Source organism: Phocoena phocoena, chromosome 15 (assembly GCF_963924675.1).
Source record: "Phocoena phocoena chromosome 15, mPhoPho1.1, whole genome shotgun sequence".
In the NCBI taxonomy this organism is placed as follows: domain Eukaryota; kingdom Metazoa; phylum Chordata; class Mammalia; order Artiodactyla; family Phocoenidae; genus Phocoena; species Phocoena phocoena.
In genome coordinates, this window is record NC_089233.1 from 25,643,343 (window position 1) to 25,661,092 (window position 17,750).

General features: G+C 49.7%; 1 protein-coding gene across 1 annotated transcript in view; it reads right to left on the reverse strand.

The window, feature by feature from the left end:
- Positions 1-13,662: 13,662 nt before the first annotated feature.
- BMERB1 (bMERB domain containing 1) overlaps positions 13,663-17,750 on the reverse strand; it is a 115,648-nt gene continuing 111,560 nt past the window's right edge. Inside the window, exons 4-6 of the mRNA XM_065893010.1 lie at positions 17,598-17,712; positions 16,245-16,327; positions 13,663-13,775 (exon numbers count right to left, since the gene is read on the reverse strand). Coding sequence (XP_065749082.1) covers positions 13,663-13,775; positions 16,245-16,327; positions 17,598-17,712 — 311 coding nt within the window. The remainder of the gene's footprint in view (positions 13,776-16,244; positions 16,328-17,597; positions 17,713-17,750) is intronic.

Here is a 17,750-nt window from a genome sequence, read left to right on the forward strand (position 1 = left end):
AATTTTTGAGTTTTGCAAGTGAGTGTTTTGTTTGTTTGAGGTGGGGGATTGTATACCAGTCCAGTTGTGTCAGCTTCTCATCCCTTCTGAGAACCTCTGAGATGGAAAGCAAATTGGTCTGTCGTCTTAGAGCCTCTTGAAATTTGGCATCTGGCCCTGGCAGGTGACTGGACTATTGGCCCTTCGTGGTCAGGACCCTCCAGGGTTTCCAGCCTCGCTCCAGCTCATAATCGTTTGGGGAAAATACAATAATCACAAATACCCTCCAGTTATAAAACTTGGGATAATTCCTAGGAACTCTCTCCCTGGGAAAGAAATCCATTTTGCAGGCCACCTTGGTTTTTGTCACTGCCAAGCATGCTTTTTGAATAGCCTGTTTGAAAGAGACTTCTTTCACAGATTCCATTGTGAAACCCTTTTCCTGAGACCACTGTTACTCCCCACCCACTCTCCACTCCCGTCTCAGGATTTTGAAAGGACCCAGAAGAGACTTGAATGTTTGGGTAAATTGCTTCTTGATGAAGTGCAGTTTTTTTAAAGTTCAACATTAAAAGTCTCTTAAAAACCTCTGGCAATCCTTTCAAAACACCTTTCACGGTAGCCAGTTTTTGCCAGGAAACTTGAGCAGCCACTGTGCCCCTTTAGAGGGGGCGAGGGAATTTGGAAGGTCTAGATTGCGGGTTGAAACAGGGCGTCACATTTATCTTTGTGCAATTCCCATCCGGTCTGGAGATGGCAGCCTAGCAGACGTGGTCAGGGTGAAAGCAGACCTGTCCGCACAGAGGAGATGGATGTGACCTTCTAGGACCTGACTTCAGATGTGCAGTTGACCTGTGTGTTCCCTTTACCATGAGGAGCCTCGTGCTTTGGGACTTAGCTTCTCTGGTTTCTAGCTGCTTCATATGGGCAGAGTCCGAGTCCTCAGAAGCACCCCTGTCCCTCCTGCAGCAGGGACCTGCTCTAGTCCCCGTTCGCGGGTGGGGACAGGTCACATATTGGCTCTAGGGCTGGGGAGAAGCAGGAATCCTGGCTCTGCCCCATAAACCAGCAGTCAGCAAGGTCTCCGTCACTGCTTTGCTTGACCTCATGCCCTCCTGCATGGCTATACTGCAGGCTCGTACCGTCGCTGGCCAATCTCCCAGCTGCTAATGTGATTCCACAGCATCAGCCTGGTCTAACTAATGCCACTCTTGGGGGAGACATGCAGTGGAGACTGATCTAATTTGCTTGCGTGGATTAATACTTTCAAGGCTGAGTGTCAAGTCCCTCTCACAGGAGAGTTCTAGTCTCTCCCTGGGAGGTAGGCAGCCCTGCGGCACAGCTTAGGTTGGAACGTGAGGAAACCCGGTCGCCTTTGGGATGCAGTTGGCAAATTATAGAACTGGTGGGAAAGCAAGCCCCTCAGTTTTCAGGTGTGTGGGACAAGATCAGAGATTGAGGGCCAGAACCTTCCTCAGCAAGATGAAGAGAAGGATTCACATGTCCTGGGAAGGAAGGATTTGGAAGTGGGGAGAATTTAGGGTCCAGAGGAGGAAAGGAGAAGAAGCATCTGTAGTTGAAGCTAAAGACCTGGCCGCTGGGCCCCCTCATCCCACATTGGTGAACCAGCTAGGGGCGCTGCAGTGGTCAGGGTGGCCCTTCCATCTCTGCCCGAAAGCCTTCCCGATGCGGGGCCTGGTGTGAGAGAACCCCGACCCTGCTCCCACCCCTTCTCCCTCGCAGACCTGAGTCACAGTGAGTGCAGACAGACCCACCCACAGGCTGTAGGGGCCCAGCCCGCGGTGTTAGCCGAGCCTAGTGTGTCTGGGCCAGACATGGAATCAGGAAAGAAGTTTCGGAAAAGAAAGCTCTGTTCTGAAGTGGAATCCCTGTTTCGTTTCTGTACGTGGGGAGACCAGTTTTGCACATGGACTCTGAGGCTTGGCCTCTGCTGACCCTCCCGCATCTCCCCCGACCCCAGCCCCCCCGAGGGCCCTGGGTTCTGCTGGCTGTCAGCTGGAAGCCACCTGCAGACCCTGGAGGCTGCCTACAGTTCCCGGCCACTTGGGCTTCCTTAGAATGGCAGCTCAGTTCATCAAGCCAGCAAGAATTTCCATTCCTCTAAGAGGGAGGCTTGTGTAATGTAACCTAATCAAGGAAATGACTTCCCATCACCTTTGCCAACTTCCATTAGTTAGAAGCAACTCCTAGTTTCAGCAGATGAATTTACATGGATGATACGTAAATTTATCCGTAGTTGATGAATTTGAGTGAGTGACTGACATCAGAGGCCTAAGACATCCAGTTTCCAGCTCCTGGTGCGGGAGGAAAGGGATCCCTGGGCTGGGCTGGGCTCAACCTTCTGAGGGTCAACAACCGAGCTTCAAAGCTGCAAGGCCTTAAAGACTGACCAACCCAACCACTCTCCACCCCCATGGTGAGGTTACAGATGGGGACAGTGAAGCTGGAGAGGGTGAGCCATTGCTCAAGCCACGCTGTGGCACAGCTGGGCTGGAGTTCCTGTCTACACAGCTCCGAAGTCTAGTCTTTCTGGAGCCCCAGTGGGTGCCAGGCCCTGAGCCAGTTGTGGGGCCCCCAGTGAGTAAGACACAGGCCTTCCCCATAGCAGCAGGACTCTGGGCTCAGACAGGGAGACCAGAGAGGGCGTCAGGATCACCAGGAAAACACGTTTAAGATGCAGATTGTCGGCTAAAACTGAGATAGGCTGGGACCTGGGACCCTCCACAGGAGTGCTTGTTCCTGCCCCTGGACAAATGTCTCCTTGAGCGACAGATACAAAGAAACTATACAAGGGACTAAAAATAACTGCATGCACGCGCAGTTGGAGCAATGATGAACAATAAGATACAAAACGGCCACAAGCGAACTGCCACTTGTGATGTGCCAGGAGCACAAGCAGGGTACTGTACATGATTCCTGTACACAGCACCACCGAGGGGGTGGGCAGGCCACCTAAGCCACCCTTCCAGTGGACCCACCAATCTGCCCCCACCCTCACCCTATTGAAGGAACCAGCTTGCCAGCCCTTGGAAAGCGAGCAAGGGCACCTGTTCCTTGTTTTCGTTCCCTTGTGCTTGCAGCATGAGTCCCAGTAAAGCCCTGCCTGAATTTCTCGTCTGGCCTCTTATCAATTTCTATTGATTAAAGAGTTCAAGGGCCCAGGTCAGCAAAAAAAAAACCACCGGCCTAGGCTCTTCAAAGCTGTCAGGGTCATGAAAGACAAAACGACTGAAGGAGGTTAAAGAGACGGGGCAACACATAGCACACTTGTTCCTGGACCAGATTCTGTATAGCAGAGGAGGAGAATAATGGAAAATATTGGGACAATCAATAAAATGTAAATGCTAGATCATAGTGTCGTGTCGCTGGGCTTTGCAAATTGTTCTGTAATAGGAAAGAGAACCCTTGTTCTTTAATACGCGCTGAAGGATTTAAGGGTGAAGCAACATCATGTCTGCAGCTAAAGTCATTCTTGGAAAAAAACAAGCATGTAGGGAAAGGGAGTGATGAAGCAGACGTAGCAAAACGCTAGCAATCACTGAATCTGAGTCAAAGGGTGTACAGGGATTCTTTGTACTGTTTTAAAGACAACTTCTATAAATTCAAAATTATTTCAAAATAGGGGAGTTCCCTGGTGGCCTAGTGACTAGGATTCTGGGCTTTCACTGCCGTGGCCCAGGTTCAATCCCTGGTCAGGGAACTGAGATCCTGCAAGCCGCACGGCATGGCCAAAAAAAAAAAAATTCAAAATAAAAAATTATCTTAATATTGTCGAAAGGCTCCCAGGCCTCTCTGGGGGTTGAGGACTGAAAGTGGGGCCCATAGGCTCGGAGCTGGCTGGCCCAGGGCCACGGTTTGTTCGAAGACTAAAGCCACAGAAATGCTTCCTCTGGGGTTTCTTCTCTCCAAATGCATAGATTGTGGTTCACATGGGTAAACAGTTGCTGTTCGAACCTGAACAAACAGGTCTTTGGTAAAGCAAGTCAAGAGCATGCTAGAGGCCCATGGGGGACTGACAGTCCCAGAACCACTGCATTCCTTTCAGGCCTGAGCTGCCCACGGGGCTGGGCCAGATGTCAGAGAGAGAAGGGGACACAGAGAACTGAGTCAGCCCAAGGGCCCTGAGTTCTGTCTTGGCTTCAGCAAGCTCGCTGGTGACCTTAACAAACCCCTTCCCTGCTCTGAAAGCCTGTTTGTTATTCTCCTTTTTTTTTGTTTTGGCTGCGTTGCACGGCATGTGGCATGTGGGATCTTATTTCCCCCACTAGGGATCGAACCCGCACCCCCTGCAGTGGAAGCGCGGAGTCTTAACCACTGCACAGCCAGGGAAGTCCTGTTTCTTAGTAAAAGGCAGCAGACACTTGTTTTTAACTTCCCAGCATCTCTCCTCTCCTCTTCTGGCACAACTGGGCTGACATCACACTCTGTCCCCAGAGTCAGCCTTTGGACCTCAGCTTGGCTGAGAGAGATCTGCACCCCATGGTCCAGCAAGTGATTCGGGGCTGAGCATGTGACCCTAGCCAGGCCTGGGAGACTCCAGGCTGGCATTCTTGTTGAAATCTCTGGATTGTTCCTCCAGAAGGCCCAAGGAATGGAAGCCAGGAGCTATAGCTGGAGCCATACAAGGACAAAGCCAGCACGAGGGAGGTGGGGTGGAGAGGTAGCAAAACATGGAAAACAGGCGCAGGTGACATCGTTTGAATCCCTGGGCCTGCTGGTACCCTAGACCTCGGGACATCCCAGCCCAGGAGCCAGGAAGTGCCCTTATGTTTTTGCCTGTTTGGCTTCAGTTTGGGTCTTTTACAGCCAAAAAGATCTGTTAAAAACAAGTCAACAGGCACTAAATGGAGTCACTTATGCTAAGCCCCATGTCACCAAAACAAGACTTCACTACAGTTTCAGCCCTAACCAGTTGATTAGGAATCGTCATCTGCCTGATGGCCCCCTGTCATCCCCTAAAGGAAAGCGACCTTGCCATAATCTCCCTGCTGTTTGGTCTGGGGTAACTTCCTTGTCCTGTTCCCTTCTGCCTATAAAAGTCTCATTTTGTACAGTCCCTCAGAGTGTCTTTCTATCTGCTAGTTTATATGCCACCTGATTCACTGAATAAAGCCAGTAAGATCTTTAAAGTTTATTTAGTTGAATTTTTTTTCTTAAACAAATCCCAATGCAGAGAGTTCTAGTTCCACACGGGATACGGAGGGGGGCACTGAGAGGTTCCTGCAGCCCAGGAGAGCCCTCTGGGTGGGTGGCTCCCTGCCCACACGCTACCCCCACTCCTCCTCCAGCTCCTCTCCCTGCCACGTCTTGTTGCTGAGATGTGTCCTCCCTCAGGACAAGTCCCTGTGAAACAGGAGGGAAGGGGTCAGGGCACAACCTTTATAAGAGTGACAGAGCCCAAGGACACGACATAAACTGATTAGAGCCAAATAGGTCCAAGATGGAGGATGAGTCGACTTCCACTAGACTTTAAGCCTCCTCCTAACACATCAGCAAGCTAAATGACACACCCACAGCTGCCATAACAGTTCCAAGGCCAGAACATAAAGGTCAAAACGTGGGCAGTGGCCCAATTTCGGGAAATCCCCGCCCCTTCCTGAAATAGCTGGAATACTCCTCCCACTCATTAGCCTATGAAATTACCCACTGCTATAAAAACTGACAACCCCATACCCTGGTGCCTTTCTCACCTTCTGAGACGGCCCACACTCTGTCTGTGGAGTGTGTTTCTCTCTAAGTAAATCCACTTCTTACCTATCACTTTGTCTCTCACTGAATTCTTTCTGCCACGAGACACCGAGAATCTGAGCTTCATTAAGTCCTGAGACTGGGTGTGTGACCTCAGTTAAAGTATTGTGGGTTCAAGTCCCAATCTGGGTTTTGGCTGGCTTCCAGCCCCGGCCCGTGGGTCCAAGTCCTGATCTGAGTTGCACAGTTTCACCTGCACCCCAGACTCCATTAGCCGCCCCCTCCCATGTTCCCACAGCCTCTGTGCTCACCCCATGCTAGTGTGACAGAGGAAGCCCACAATTCTTCATGAGAAACCAGACCTGATGCTGGGGCTTTTCCTGAGAGAGGAACCATGAGGCACGTGTATCTTATCAGGAGAGAAATGAATCATCTTTGTGGGTGGGACATGAGCCTGGAGCTGGCTGGCAGCACAGCTGAGGCTTCTCTGGAAATGCAAAGGGGATGCAAGTTGAGGTCAGTGGCGAAGGCTGGAGGGAGCTGAATTGTTCGAAGAAAGTGAAAGGGAAATTGCTGGTGGAGAGGCCTGGGGATGGGGTGAGCAAGAGGGTGGCCGGTGGCAGAGCTGATGGAAATGGGAATCAAGGAGTCCAGCATCACCGGTTTGTGGGGCTGTGATGCAAACCCCCTCCCACTCCCATAATCCTTCTGGAAGGTCGGGAGACCTTGAGCAGCATGGTTTTGAAACCGAGAAGGACCCTGTGGGGCTTCTGGGCATGGAAGTCTTTCTGTCCCCTGTTTCTTGTTTGTGGGGAATAGACCCCAGCCTCCATGACCTTCCCTGAGTTCCAAAGGGCAGATTCGAGCAGTTGCTAATCAAGGGAGGAACAGCCAGGAAACCACCTGAGGCAAGATTAAAGGGACCAGAGAAGCTCATCAAGATTAGGAGACCCACCACCTGAGAAAAGATTAAGGGAGTGCAAGCCCTGCACACACCCTAATGTTGTCAGCAACCCCACCCTTGAACTATTGCTATAAAACTCATCAAATCCTCCTGGGTTGAGACACACAATTTTGAGAGGCACGAGCCTGCCGTGTCCCCCTTTTCCTGGCAAAGCAATAAAGCTATTTTTTTCTACTTCACCCAAAACTCTGTCTCCATGATTTGATTTGGCACCAGTGCACAGAGGCTGAGATTTCAGCATCAGTTTCTGGGGCTGAGTTCCACGTGGACGTCGCAGAAGTAGAGGGAGGCGAAGGGTGTGGGGGAGGGGTGTAGAGAGTGGATGGGGGTGCAGTCAGGGCCAGGTGTGACTGTGGAACTATATGCCCAGGATGGTGCAGACATTGGGGAAGCACGTGGAACGGGCCTTGGCCAACATTTAGGTTACAGCCACTTTTGTCATATGGCAGCGTGTCCACGGCTCTGCTCACTATCAGCTTCACGAGGGCAGCGCCCGGGTTGGGCTCGCTCACCCTGCATCCCCAGCCTCCAGCCCTCCAAGAACCACAGGCAGGTTTGGGCAGCCTTTCTGTTTTTCCAGCTTCCTACATGCAGATGTAGGCAATAATAATCCACTTCGCCCTGTGCCTTGCTCTAACCCCTCCCATGCACTGTCTCATTTACCCCCACCCACCCCCGTGGTTCTCTCCATTTCACAGATCCGGACACCTAGGCCCAGAGAGGTGAAGGAACCCCCCCCAGGCTTACACAGGGAGTGGTAGATCTTAACCCCGGCAGGCTGACACCAAGCCGGAGCCCTTCCTCACTTTCTAGCTTCCCTTCCCTGCGGCTAATCCCGCTGGGCAGTTGATGCTGGTCTCCCTCCCTAGAATGTAAGGTACCCGAAGGCAGGACTGTCCCGCTCTGGTTCATCGCTGTGTTCCCTGGTACCTGCCAAGGAAGGCATTCTCGAGACACATGAAGGGAAAAGTGACTGGACATGTGCTCCTCAAACCAGCTTTCCTGAGAGTCTCGCCCCAGCCCCTGATGGCCTCCCAGCTGTCCTGAGTCTTGGCTGGTGGCCTTGGGCACGTTGTAACTGCTTCTTCTCAAGCTGCAGATGAGCTGAGTTGTTGAGCCCCTGCAGCCCAGGGCTGTCCAGCCAGCACGGAATGGAAAGGTTCATAAGAGCCTCTGTGGCTGCTGGCATGGCCATGAGTCACCTCTAATTGAGCACAGCTCAACAGGGAGTGGGGTGGTAATGCTGCTGGGATTAGAAATGAGAAATAAACACCTGGCCCTGGCTCTCACCCCAGCTCTCAGACTCGAGTCCTGGTGCTCTACCACTTACATGCTGTGTGACCTTGGGCTAGTCACTTCCCCTCTCTGAGCCTCAGTTCCCCATCTGCCACATAGGAGTGATGAGCCCTCCCTCCAGTGGGATAGAGTGTAAGGGATCACTCCCTGCCAGATGCATCTGGCTCCCACACCAGCGCCTTGCTAAAATTCTCGCAGCAAGCCAATCCTGTTGCAAAGTCCTGTAGGCCCTTTTCATAAAATTCTTATGGGTGCATGACCTCTGGGTCAAGTTGGATGCTGCAGCACACACCCTCCTTGACATCGCCTGGTGTTCCTTCTTCCTTCCCAGCTGCTCCTACTCAGTCTGTTCCCTTAAACGTTGGTGTGATCAAGGGTCTGAAGCTGGAGGAGCAGTGAGGAAGGAGGTGGGAGAGACACGCAGGGGCTAGATTGAGTAAGGCTTTGAAAACCAGGTCCAAGCCCCAAGACTACAAGGATGGAGGGGAAGGTGCAGGAGAGTTTTAAACTGGGAAGCAACACACCCGGGTAGATTTGCACTTTAAGGAGGCCATTTTGGCTTCAAAGTGGTGCACAGGTAGATCAGAGAAAGGCTGGCAGGGAATCTGAGAAGTTCTTGGCACGAGAATAACTTGTGAAGGTCCACGAGAGGTGCCAAAAGAGAGCATGGCCAGAAGAACCAAAAACCCAAAGAAGCTTTCTGCAGCCCCAGTTCAAAGAGGGATCCAAGCAAGCAGGGGGGATGAGACTGAGACAGAGGGAAGGGGGCATGGCACAACTTTAAAAGAATGACAGGGCCACTGAGAATACAACATAAACTGGTTAGAACCAATTAGGCCCACGATGGCAGAAGATTTGACTTCCAGTGGACCTTGAGCCTCATTGTATGCTCATTACATTAGCGTATGATAAATGATACACCCACAGGCACCATGACAGTTCCAAGGCCAACCATAAAAGGCCAAAAAGTGGGTGGTGGCCCAATTCCTGGAAAACCCTGTCCCTTTCCCCTGAAATCATTGGAATAATCCTCTCACTTATTAGCCTATGAAATTACGCAGCCCACAAAAACTAACCACCCCATATTTTGGGGCCTGTCGCCTTCTGAGGTGGCCCACACTCTGTCTATGGAGTGTGTATCTCCCTAAATAAACCAGCTTTCCCACTTAGTTCTCAGGGCAGAACTACCTGCTTGTATGCCTCACAGGCATCCTATGTGAATAAATCTACTTCTTGCCTATCACTTTGCCTCTTGCTGAATTCCTTCTGCGCTGAGACATAAAGAACCTGAGCTTCAGTAAGTCCTGACACCAGGTGAGTGATTCTAACTAAAAGACAGTAGGTTTGAGTCCCAGCCCATGGATTCAAGTCCCAATCCGAGTTTTCGCTGGATTTGAATCCCATCTAAGGTGCGATTGGGTTTGTGTCCCAATCTGAGACCAGGTGTGTAGTTTCAGGAGCCTCAAGGGAAGAAGGAATAGAGGGTTGTTTGTTAGTGGGAGGGATTTGCTTAAACACTGATGGGGAGGGGAAGGACAGTTGAGGCTACAGGAGGGGGCCGGGGGTGGGGGAGAATGAATGTCCATCCCACCACTAACTGCCCATGGCACCTTGGACCACTTCCTCATCTACAGAGTGGAAGTAATAAAGTAAGAAGATAGGGCTAGGGAGTCCCCGGAGAAAGAGAACCAGGCATGGCTTTCTTGACATAAGAGAACCCATTTTGGCCTAAGCCATTTGGTGATCTAAGCCTGGCCACGATTCTTGCCCTTGAACAGGTCCCAGTCATCAATGATCTTAAGGGGACAAAAGAAGACAGGAACAGAGAAAAGACAGTCAAACAATAGTGCAGTGATAAAGCGGAGTCCTAGTGCCTCCTCAAGGGCTATACATCACGATCTGATACAGTGCTTGAGTTCTGCAGGAACTAAGGACCCCACCCAGGTGGAGGATGGAATGATGAGGTTGACCCTCCTGACTTCAGTCAACTAAGGCTTGGACTCTGTCGACCTTGGGTCCAATTCTATGCTCAAGCCCCTTCATGAATATGCATGTACCTTTAGCTTAAAACCTCCCCAATTTTGCTGTTGGGGAGGCACTGCTTTGGGAAAGAACCCTGATATTCCCCTTACTTGCTGCAAGTAATAATAAATCCTTCCTTCTCCTGATCTTTGGCTTGGTTGTGTCTATTGGCTCAACACCCACCAAGAGGCAAACCCAGTTTTCGGGTATCAGTAATAGGATCTGCCTTGTGGGGTTGATGTGAAGAACAGAAAAGAAAATGTGCATACATGTTCAGTGCACAGCGATAGGCTTTCAATAAATGTTTCTCCAGTTATCATCATGTCCCCTCCCAACCAACTTCCAAAAGGAGTAAGTCTGGGGGTGTGGGACCCCGAGGCCTGCAAGGTTTCCCAGCTTTGCAGGCAGCCCTGGTGATCTGGGAGCACCTTGAATAATTACTTTCTTCTGCTCTTCTGTGAAAACCTCAATAAATGGTGGTTTATTGGCTTTAAAAAAATCAATAGGAATGGGAGGACCATAAGTTACGATGTTCTCCAGAGCTCAGTGGGTGTACTAGAGGCAGGATTTTTATGAGGGTTTTGATTGTTTTTAGCTTGTTGGAGCAGTGAGTGACTGCTGTCTAATTGGTCTGAGGTCAGGCCTTCCAGACACACGTTTTCCACCACGAAGGGAGTGTGGCGGGCCCTTTGCAGCTTGAGTTTTTATTGCAAGAGTGGGAAGAATCTGCATAGTCAGGTTAAATAGTGTCACCCTGAAACCGAGCAGGACCCCATGGGGCTCCGGGGCATGGAAGCCTTTCTGTCTCCTGTTTCTTGTTTGTAGGGAATAAACCCCAGCCTCCATGACCTTCCCTGAGTTCCAAAGGGCAGATTTGAACAGTTGCTAATCAGGGAAGGGAGGGGACGCAGAGACAGGGTAGGAGCAGTGAAGAAACAATAGTGCAGCCTTGGGGAAGGGTCCTGGTTCTGCCTCAAGGGATACACATAAAAATATCTTTGAGCTCTTTACAGAACTAAAACCCCCAATAAATGGAAGATGTTGTCATTCTTTATTCCAGAGAAGACCACCTGAGGCCAGATTGAAGGAACCAGAGAAGCTCATCAAGAGATTACCTGAGACCAAATTAAAGGAGTGCAGGCCCTGCACACACCCTAATTTTATCAGCAACCCTACCCTAAACCATTGCTATAAAACTCCTTACCAAATTCTCCTGGGTTGTGACACAGTTTTTGAGGGCAGGAGCCCACTGCAACCCCCTTTGCCTGGCAAAGCAATAAAGCTATTCTTTTCTACTTTACCTAAAACTCTCTCTCCGAGATTTGATCCAGCACCAGTGCCTAGAGGCCGAGTTTTCAGCACCATTCCTTCCCCCAAATTCATGTCTACTTGCCATCTCAGAATGTGACCTTATTTGCAAATAGGGTCTTTGCAGAAGTTGTTACGGTAAGAATCAAGATCTGTCATCCCAGATTTAGGGTGGGCCCTAAATCCAATGACTGGTGTCCTTATAAAAAGAGAGGACCAGAGACACAGACAGAGGAGACCACGTGAAGATGGAGGTATAGATTGGTGCAATAACAGATTGCCAGGGGCCGCCAGGAGCTGGAAGAAGCAAGGAAGCATTCTTCCCTAGAGCCTTCAGGGGGAACACTTCCCTGAGGACACTGACTTCTAGCCTCCAGAACTGTGAGAGGATCAATTTCTGTTGTTTAAAGTACGCTGGTTGAGGGAATATGTTATGGAAGCCCTAGGAAGCTCATGCAGCCCGGCTTCATGCTTGGTCTAGGGCGGTGCCCTCTGAGGCCAGATGGTGGCCCTGGCAGTGGCCTGAGGGAGCCTCTTCAGCTTCCTAATGGCAGGAAGTGTTGTGTGGGCCGAAGCTTGGACTGAAGCAGAAGCACATCAGTGACAGAGCAGGAGGGGCTGATGGTGCACTGCCCACCAGGAGGGGCCATCAAACTCAGAGGTATTTTGTGTCAACTCAGCTGCTGTGACTAGAGAGACCTTCAGGTTAACTTTTGATTTACAAATACTTTTTTAAAATGTGACCCATTTAAATTAGAACCTTACTTCTAGGAGTTTGTCTTAAGGAAAAATCAGAAATTCAGATGAAGCTTTGTCCCCCCAGATGTTTATCCTGACATAACTTATAATACCGAAAAACTAGAAACAGCTTAATTGTCCAACACTGAGGGACTGGTTAGATAAATTACGGTATATCCACAAGATGGATTACTAGGCAGCCATTGTAAATATAATGAAGAGTGTTTAATGTTTACAAAGAGCTTTTAATGATGTGGCAGAATGATAGTGATACTATGATAAATGGAAAAAGAAAACTGTTATAGAATGGTACAATAGGATGCCAATCATGAAAAAAAATCATACAAAAAGACAGAGAGGAAATATGCCAAAATGTCAGAGTGGCTGGAGGAATGATGGGAGTTAAAAAAACAAAAACACTTCTTTATACTTTCTGTACTTTTTAAATGATTAACTATGTACACGGGTTACTTCTATAGTCAAGAAAAAAGTAAAAACTTTAAAAATGCTGTGTACGTGGTTTCCATTTTTATTTTCTCTGATGGATGATTGCACATCAGCAAATCTTGAGTTATGCTAACTACTTAGGCCGGTCACGACACACACACACGTACAGAGAGGTCACATGGGCTGTGCCGGGCTGGCTGTAGCAAATGTACATCAAGTTACACAGGTGGAATTGTTAGGCTGGTTAAAATACACCACCGAATGATGGGACACGGTTGGGTCAGGCCGCCTCTCCTGCCTGCCATTGTTGTTTGCGGAGGTCTGTGTGTTAGGCTGGTGAGTGGCGTCCTGCTGGCACTCCGTCCATCCGGTGGCCCCCGTGGGTGGAGAGTGCCTGGGTCAGCATCTGCTCTGGGTCCCTTCTCATCTGCCCTTGCCTCATGTTGGAGCTCCCAGCTCTCTGCTACCTCTCCCAAGTACTAGGTGTGCTCCAGCTGGGGCCCCATCCCCACTCTGCTCCACACACCTGGGACAGACGTTGCAAGGGAAGGAAGAGCCAAGATCGAACGGACACACTCCTGATACAAGCCGTGCCCAGACACAGGAGGGGAGGAAGCGGGAGACGTGACCACAACACCACACACAAGCTCAGTCTTTACAGATGGGCCCTCTGTGTCTCTAGACACATGGGCTGTGTGGAGCCCTCCAGGGCACAGCCCCTGGGAGAGGACAGATCGGGGGTGGAGCCGTTTGGGGCAGCCTGACAGCAGAACTAGGAGCGTGGATGGGGGATGTATCCAACATGGTGCTAGACTGTTGAAAAGTCACGACTATACACACCTGGGGATCATGCCCCCTCCCAGTTCATTCCCACGGTGGGTTAGATACAGCTAGATAGAAGTGGAGATATACTTTTTCGAGGGAGGACCTTTCCTGGTGGTTGGATAAACAGTGAGACAGACTCCTGGGTTCGGCATGCTCTGGGGAGGGCCATGCGACGGTGAGGGACTCCCTATTGCTACACTCTGTACAGGGCGGCCGGGCCCGCCCGCCGCACCCACGGCCCCTGGTGGCAGTCATGGGCTTGCCTTCAATCCCTTCCGCCTTGGAGAGCTCTTGGGCCCCGGTGAAATGGGGGCTATGAAGACAAGAGGGTGGGAGGGGGTTCCCCGTGGCCCCGGGGGCACCCCATGTGGGGGCTACATGATATTGCACTGGGTGGCCCCGCAGCAATCCTTGATGAGCGCCAGCCCCGTCTTGGCTACCGTGGGCTTGCTAGGTGGGGGCTCTGCTTTCTTTTCTGCTCGGGAGCCTGCAGCAAGGTAGGAGAGCAGAGGCAGAGAGGGGAAACAGGAGAGAGAGAGAGGTGAGGTGAGGAGAGCCCTGATCATCTGCAGCCCCAGTTCCATCCCAACCCTTGCCAGGCCTTGCTTCAATGTCACAGATCAGGTGGTGTGGAGAGCTGGCATGCATTTTATATGGTCCTGGTGACTGTTCCCACCTCCCTGTAGGCCCACTGGCTTTCAGTCCTTGGCTTACAACTATAGCTTTTAGCCCTTCTCCTATTCTGTTCTCCTCACCATTGTATCTGCCAACCCCAGCACAGAGTCTGAAATTCAAGAAGTATTTGGTGAGTGGATGACAGAAATTTTGTTTAAGTCACTTTAATCTGAGGGCTCGTATCTTTCAATTCTGGAAAATACACATTATCTCTTCAGATACCCTCACCTGTCATTCTCTGTTCTCTCTCCTTTTGGAATGTCTATTAAATGTAAGTTGGACCTTATTATTCTAACCTCCATGTTTCATAACTTCTTTTTCATATTTCCTATCTCTTTGTCTCTTGGTGCTGCATTCTGGGTAAGTTCCTCAGCTCTGTCTTCCAGTTATATGAATCCTCCCTTCAGCTATGTCTCTGTGCTTAACCCACTGAGTTTTCACTTCAGTGACAATATTTTTAGAAGGCTAATTGCTAATCTACCTATTCTTTTTTCATAGCATCTTGCTATTTCATTTTGGGTATTATTCCTTCTCATACCTCTTTAATCATTTTAAATATACTTTAGATAGTCTGTTAGTTCTGGTTCATGGGAGGACAGACATCCTCTTTGTTGCATCTACTGACTCCTCTCATGGTGGTTCAATTCTTCATTGGTTTTAAAATTTTTATTGAGAGATCATCTTCATGGGGGTTGTTTTTAATGTGTGGGCTGTGTATTATGAGAGCTGAAGGGACTCTACTGAGCAATTTTGCATTTGCTTTGCTGGGGTCCCAGAGACTTCACTGGTTTTGGATTAATTTTAATGTTTCAACTTGGGATTCCAGCACCAGATGGGTGGTGTATATTTGGACCCCACACTGGGCCTCTTGCATGTGGTACAGCCTTGGTGTTTTGATTTCTTGCCAGAATTCTTTTTTCCATCCATAATCTTACATAGAAGGCAGGTTTCCTTGCTCCTTCTCCACAGTGTTTGGTGGAGTTTTTCTAGTTTACCTTTCATGGAAGGGACAGTCCATTGAAGATGCTGGATTGAGACAGGGACCATGTGGCTTATGATTTTAGGGGCCTGCAGAAGGGACCAGGGCCCTTCTCTTTCTGTATTCCTTCACACTGTACTACAGTGTTTTCGTGGGATGTTAATGGATGGTCAGGGAAAACTGGGTTTGCTGCTTCAGTTGATAGTGGCAGCTTTTGGGTCGTGTTTTCCTAGCAAGATTTTCTGTCCCTTTTCTTCTGATAACAGCTCATGTCTCTGTGGCTACAGGAGTGGGCATGTGACACAGATCTAGCCAATCACAACTTCTGAGCCTCCTGGTGAGAGTGATGGGCCTAGGAAGTGGGAACACGATCCAAGAAAGGCCAATCAGAATCTTATATATTAGATAGCAGGAGAGAATCACTGGTGTTGCCTTGCTGCTACTAAGTTATGGTTCTAGAGTTCTGGCCCCAGGGAGAAGGCCTGTGTAGTAGGAGAAAATGAAGCTAACATGCAAAGAGGTGCCAAGATGATAAATAGAAGGAAAGCAAGGGTTCTAACAGTGTCCAGTCCCTGAACCCCTGGTTCCCATTGCTCTTTCTCCAGCACATCCTCTTTTTTGCTAGGGCCAGTTTGAATTGGGCATCCATTTCTTATAGCTCAAAGTGTGGTCTCATTGGGCCAACAAAGAGAAGGTAGTTCCTAGACAGCAGGACCCATTATCACTTTAATATGCTAATGGACATTGGAAGCCTACAAAGAGAGGGTCAAATACACAGCATCTCCCAAACTTATTTCACACAGAACCCTTTTCGCTCTGAGTATCTTGTGAGGCTAATATTCTGAGAAGTAAACTTCTGGCTCCATTCCTCCAGCAACTCCAGCTCCAACAGAGGCCAGAGCTCCATGGCCCTCAGTCCTCACCTTCTTACCTCAGTGGCCACCCAACTCCTTCAATGAAGTGCACCACACCATATGATCAGAGAGTGACAGCTGCTGCCAGAATTAGCTGCATAGTTTGCAGAACCCAGCGCAAAATGAAAATGCAGGGCCCCCTGTTCGAAAATTCTTAAGAATTCCAAGACAGCAATAGCAGGGCACTAAAGCAAGCATAGTGCCCTTCTAGGCCCTGGGAAACTGCACAGGTTTCTCACCCATGAAGCTGGCCCTGCCTGCTGCCATCCTGGGCTCAAGTTTGATCTGTAGAAATCATTTTGTTGTGCCCCCCCTCGGCTTCAAGATCTCTTTTAAATTTCCTTTTCTCTTGGATGGGGGGAGGAAAAGGAATAACATATGCACTCACTGGCTGGAGATTTGGTTACTTTGTCTAGAGGTTTTAACTTGATTCTCAGAAAATCGGCCATTTCCTTGTCTTCTTCTTGCTCCCTGTGTAGAAAGATGTGTAAAGACAAGAAGAAAGTACAGTAAGCTAAGAGAGCATCAAGGAACTGATGAAATGAGGCAAGAGTGTGGGATCATGTATCAGACTTTGTGGATGGTGCATGTGTATTGCTGTGTGTTATGTGTGGTGGTGCATGTATGTTGATGTGTGTTATGTGTGGGTGGTACATGTGTGTTGTGTGTTGTGTGTGGGTGGTGTGCATATGTTATGTGTGTATAGTGTGTGTGTGTTTTGTTTGATGAATCTACTCTGAAGCAGAGACACATATCAATGATGGAGTAAATGGCTACTCCCACTAGTGTGAGACCCCAGGGGAGAGGCAGGTATGTTACAGGACCCAGCCTCCCTGATGGAGGTTTAGTGAGCTGGGCAGCCCCTCTCCTGACCCTGCACTTTTATGTTACCCTAGACAAGGTACGTGGCAGGTCTCAGAGGGCAAGTCACCTCAGCTCTTCCAAGGGTCACCAGGAGCAAAGTCAACAATCCAAGCCTGGTTGAGTTGGGCAAGGTGCATCCTAGGGGCCTCAGAGGACTCAGGAGGACACAGAGAATTAAAAGGAAGTTGCCCTCTGGTTTGGAAAAGGCCCTCTGAGCCTCTATCCTGTGGACAACTCCAAAGGCCTTGCTCCAGCACAAAAACATTCAAGAATCAATATTCACATCTTTCCCGTGCCCTGGCTCCCTGGGGAGCCTTCAGGTGCGCCATGGCTCCAGGGCCCATGGTTGTCCAGATCCAGGTGGCAGGTGCATCTGCAAACAGGAGACCCTGAAGGCTAGGAAGGGGCATCAGAGCCATCTAGGAGAGGGGAAGGGAAAGAACAAAGCTGGGAAGTGGGCAGGCAAGGAAGCAAGTCAGTACTGGGGGCAGAGTTTCTGTAGAAACCAATGGAAGTTTCTGGAAAAGTTGCCTTGATGAGCTGGGAGAAAGTTCAGTGAAAAGAATGTGCAGGAAGCTCTGCCGTGTGTTATGTGATGTAATTCCTCCCTGGTTACCTCCTCAAATAACGTTCACTTAAGATCCACAGGCCTTTGCAAAACATTTTGGAGCTGGATTTGAGTTTCTCTTGAATGTGAAGTGGGTCCTCAGGCCAGAAGGCCAGGATTCATCTGGATCCAGTGTTTGGGGAGTGTTTGCCCAGGCCATGCCTGTTGCAAAGCTGTGAGTCCTGGGAGCAGGTGATGGGTTTTGGAAGGCAACTGAGTTGTGTTCTAACAGCCCCAGCCCTCTGCTCAGGGGACATGCCGCCCACTTACCTTAGCCGCTCAACCTCTGCATCGTCCACCAGGAAGTCTCTCTTCTGCACCAGTTTGTGGATCTTCTGGATTAGCTCGTCCTCTCTCTGATTCTGCAACTTGGTTTTTTCCTTTTCTGGGAAGAATACAACATTAGCAAAGACAGTTTGAGTG